This window comes from Anomaloglossus baeobatrachus, chromosome 5, assembly GCF_048569485.1.
Source record: "Anomaloglossus baeobatrachus isolate aAnoBae1 chromosome 5, aAnoBae1.hap1, whole genome shotgun sequence".
In the NCBI taxonomy this organism is placed as follows: domain Eukaryota; kingdom Metazoa; phylum Chordata; class Amphibia; order Anura; family Aromobatidae; genus Anomaloglossus; species Anomaloglossus baeobatrachus.
The window spans coordinates 494,056,477-494,061,295 of NC_134357.1; the positions used below are offsets into that span (position 1 = coordinate 494,056,477).

Sequence of the window (4,819 nt, forward strand, 5' to 3'; positions counted from 1 at the left end):
CCGCACAGAGAGGCAGCCAGCCGGCCGCCCGCACAGAGAGGCAGCCAGCCGGCCGCCCGAACAGAGAGGCAGCCAGCCGGCCGACCGCACAGAGAGGCAGCCAGCCGGCCGCCCGCACAGAGAGGCAGCCAGCCGGCCGCCCGCACAGAGAGGCAGCCACCCGGCCGCCCGCACAGAGAGGCAGCCAGCTGCCCACACTTACTGCCCCCGATGCCAATTCTCCACCTCCCGGTAAATTATATTCGGATTTTAAGACGCACCCCTCATTTTCCTCCCAAATTTTTGGGAAGAAAAGTGCATCTTACAATCCAAAAAATATGGTATCATTAGTGCTTGCACCATAAGATAAATTGGAGTAATGTGCGGAATGTGTAATATTGCATTTGGGTCATCATGAATATTTTTGGGGGATCATCCTTTAATTTCTTAACCTGATCCACCCGTTCTCATACACACCAAACACTGCATGAAGGGGCTGTGTGAAGGCAATTGTGCTGGTGTGGATGTGGGTGATGGGGTCACTCAGCTCATAAAATGACACCTTTCCAGCATCATAATTAAGATCTATTCTGATTTGTTCACACACAATTGTGTGATCTATTTTGCTTTCTCTACCATTGTGTCTTATAGAGTATTTGTCACCATCCCTCCGTAGACCCAAAGATTTCATATTGTTGCCAATAAAAGATTTGGGCCCTCTCCTCTCCACATTGGCATAAGCTACACCAACTCTCCACCCCCCTGACTTGCAAGTATCCATATCCCAGTAATGTCGACCTGACGTAAAACTCCTGGTGCTTAATATTTTGGCATTATCAAATCTTTCGGGTGTTTCCGGACGGTTCTGGTGGACTTCTGCACACGATACAGTTTTCAGGTCTCCAGACACACAGATATTGTTGGAAGCAGAGTTGATGTCTAACCATATCGCAGTAGCTTTGTTAGCTGGGAAATATTTTGTCTGGCCCACACCATCCATGATTTCAGACAAACCCATGTCTACCATCTTTAACACCCAACTCTCATCGATGTCTCCAGAATTGGTGATTTTATCAACTCTCTCATACAAGTCCGTCATCTTAAGGTCAGCGAAGTAATTTCCGTCAGTTTTTTGGTCATGTAAGAGATTTAGTGGATCGGCCGAGTTGCACAATTTCTCCATATGACGCATCTTCCTGGACAGTTCCATCCTTTTTCCGTCCAGTTGGCGGTTCAGATCGGAGATTGAGAGTGATGTCTTCTCTTTCTGCCTGGCAATCTCACCCAGGACTCTGTTAGTTATGACATCCAGCTGTCTACTGATTTCCTTAAATGTGATGTTAACAAATTCGGTTAAATTTGCGAATTTTGCCGTCCTGTCCCGATTGTGCGTATGAAGAGTTTGGATCTTTTCGTCAACGTCATCCCTCATTAAAGTTCCTTTTGCTATTAAACTTCTCAGTTTGTCCATTTTCTTCCCAGATGCTTCATTGATATTGATCACCTGGTGTTCTCTGTGTTCCCCATTCAGTAAGCACGAAACACAGATACAAGACTTTTCATCACAGCAATAATATACGAGGGCTTTCTGGTGAGAGGGACATTTCTTCATCCTCAGGGAGCAAGAGGGCTCCATCAAGACATGTTCTTGAGACTTGCTGTGGACTCTCAAGTGGTTCTCACAGAGTGAAACCTCACAATTCAGGCAGCATATAACAGCGGGCACAGGCGCGTGTATACAGCTAGAGCAGAATATTTCCGTCTCCGGTTGTGCTGGTTGCGTAGAATGGTAGGTTTCGGCTATGTTACATAGTTTTAGGTTGCTTTGCAATGCAGGACGCTTCAGATACTCTCTTCTGCAGTCAGGACAGCTATAAAGTTCTGTCTCCTCCTGTGATTCCAAAACCCGATCAATGCAGACCCGGCAGAAGTTGTGCCCACACGTCAGCAATACTGGATCCGAGAAGATGTTTAGGCAGATAGAACATGCTAGCTCGTCTTTCAGGGCTGCAAACGCCATTGTAGAAAACAGGGCAGCGTCTAGAGTGGACTGGAGTTGATTTTTTGAGGGAAAGACGTTCCCGGAAGGGGCGGGGTCTAAATCAGTGCCATTGCAGATCAGCAGGAAGCAGCAGTACCCGGACTCCTCTGTGCAGAGCGGACGGATCCTGACCCTGAGGTGAGAGAATCATTCAGCTTTTCCTCATTAGTAATAGCTCTGGGGTCTCAGACTGGATTTTGGGGGCGGAATAAAGTGTCTCCGGTCACTGCTGGAGGCTGCAAGTCGTGTGTATGGCACAGGGAAGGTACTGAAGCTGCAGTACCGTGCTTTGGAGGGTTACATGGAGCAGGGGGTGGTGCTGTGGAGGCTTTCATAAGGAATGTGAGGGTTACACAAGGCAGGAGGCGACGCTGCATGTTGTGGGGGGCTTGTAGGGGGTGACACTGCACGTTTGGGGGGGCTTGGAGGAGGCAATGTGGAGCATTTTGCGGGGGGCTTGCACATGCCAGGGAGCGACTCTGCATGTTTGGGAGGCTCGCACTGAGCAGGGGCGACGCTGCACGTCTGTGGGGGGGGGGCTCGTGGAGGGCGACGCTGCACGTCTGTGGGGGGGGGCTGGCGGAGGGCGACGCTGCACGTCTGTGGGGGGGGCTGGCGGAGGGCGACGCTGCACGTCTGTGGGGGGGGCTCGCGGAGGGCGACGCTGCACTGGTGCGTGTTGCGGGGGGCTCTCCCTGGGCAGTGGTGCGTGTTGCGGGGGGCTCTCCCTGGGCAGTGGTGCATGTTGCGGGGGGCTCTCCCTGGGGGGCAGTGGTGCGGGGGGCTCTCCCTGGGGGGCAGTGGTGCGTGTTGCGGGGGCTCTCCCTGGGGGGCAGTGGTGCGCGCTGCGGGGAGCTCTCGATGGGCTGCGGGGGGCACTCGCTGGGCAGCGGGGGGCGCTGCGGGGAGCTCTCAATGGGCTGCGGGTGGCTCTCGCTGGGCGAGAGCCCCCGCAGCGCCCCCCGCTGACCAGCGAGAGCCTCCGCATAAGAGGATCAGGGGCTGCTAAAGACAGAAAATAAACTGTCAGCGAGATCTGAACAGCCCCCCTCCCCAACGTGCAGCCTCTCTCCCTGGGAGCCCACCCCCCAACGTGCAGCCTCTCTCCCTGGGAGCCCACCCCCCAACGTGCAGCCTCTCTCCCTGGGAGCCCCCCCCCCCAACGTGCAGCCTCTCTCCCTGGGAGCCCCCCCCCCCAACGTGCAGCCTCTCTCCCTGGGAGCCCCCCCCCAACGTGCAGCCTCTCTCCCTGGGAGCCCCCCCCCCCAACGTGCAGCCTCTCTCCCTGGGAGCCCCCCCCCCCAACGTGCAGCCTCTCTCCCTGGGAGCCCCCCCCCCAACGTGCAGCCTCTCTCCCTGGGAGCCCCCCCCCCAACGTGCAGCCTCTCTCCCTGGGAGCCCCCCCCCCCAACGTGCAGCCTCTCTCCCTGGGAGCCCCCCCCCCAACGTGCAGCCTCTCTCCCTGGGAGCCCCCCCCCCAACGTGCAGCCTCTCTCCCTGGGAGCCCCCCCCCCCCCCAACGTGCAGCCTCTCTCCCTGGGAGCCCCCCCCCCAACGTGCAGCCTCTCTCCCTGGGAGCCCCCCCCCCCCCCGCAACGTGCAGCCTCTCTCCCTGCGAGCCCCCCCCCCTCCTGGAGAGAGAGGGAGAGAGGCTGCACGTTGGGGGGGGCTCGCAGGGAGAGAGGCTGCACGTTGGGGGGGGGGGGGCTCGCAGGGAGAGAGGCTGCACGTGGGGGGGGGGGCTCGCAGGGAGAGAGGCTGCACGTTGGGGGGGGGGGCTCTCGTTGGGGGACTCGCAGGGAGAGGGGTGCGTCACGTTTGGGGGGGCTTGCGGGGAAAGGGGGCGGCACATTGGGGGGGTCGCGGGGAGAAGGGGCTCGCAGGGAGAGGGGGGCGGCACGTTAAGGGAGGGGGCTTGCAGGGAGAGGGGGAGCGGCACGTTGGGGGGGCTCGTGGGGAGAGGGGCGCAGCATGTTGGGGGGGCTGGCAGGGCGTGCTGAGCAGGGGACCATCTTGCATGTTGGGGGGGCTTGCTGGGCAGGGAGCTGTGTTGCACGTTGGGGGGGCTTGCAGGGCGCGCTGAGCAGGGGGCAGTGTTGCATGTTGGGGGGCTTGCTGGGCAGGGAGCTGTGTTGCACGTTGGGGGGGTGGAGCAGCGGGCCGTGTTGCATGTTGGGGGGCTTGCTGGGCAGGGAGCTGTGTTGCAAATTGGGGGGGGGGGGGGGGTTCTCAGGGGACCGTGTTGCACGTTGGGGGGGCTCACACAGGGAACTCTGTGTTATTAATCTTCTCCCTTTGTTCTTCAAATACAGTTTGTGACTACTGGCACTGGGTGTAATTGCTCCTCCTGTCGTCCCACCTTAGAGACCGAGAGAACAGTGTGGTCTAATGCACATCACACCTCCTGTGTCCTTCTATGTATTCAACAAGAGGATTTTTATAGTAAATGGTGAAATACAATTTTTACACCTAAAATGCACGGGACTCTGATACTAAAGATTTTTTTTCTTTCATTGTCGCCAACGTCCAACATGGCTTAATTCTACGTATTGATTTGTAAAGTTGATTGTTACAGTATATTTGTACTACTGTCTCCTCCCCATTAACCTGTAGACTGTGAGCCCCCGAGGGCAGGGTCCGCTCCCCTCTGTCAGGATTGGTTTATTCACTGTAATTTATATCTGTATTTTGTGTGTAACCCGTTCCCATGTGCAGCATGGCATTAATGTTCTCTATAAAACTAAAACTGTATAAATATTTCTCCTTTTTGTTAGAATTATTGGTATGCTTGTTTTAATA

The 4,819-nt window shown here is 56.4% G+C and overlaps 1 protein-coding gene across 1 annotated transcript; it reads right to left on the reverse strand.

Moving 5' to 3' along the window:
* Nucleotides 1–233: 233 nt before the first annotated feature.
* Nucleotides 234–1,999, reverse strand: LOC142310404 (E3 ubiquitin/ISG15 ligase TRIM25-like). The gene has a single exon (XM_075347927.1). The coding sequence runs from the start codon at nucleotides 1,997–1,999 to the stop codon at nucleotides 419–421; it is 1,581 nt and encodes a 526-aa protein (XP_075204042.1). The 3' UTR covers nucleotides 234–418.
* Between the last annotated feature and the right edge of the window lie 2,820 nt (nucleotides 2,000–4,819).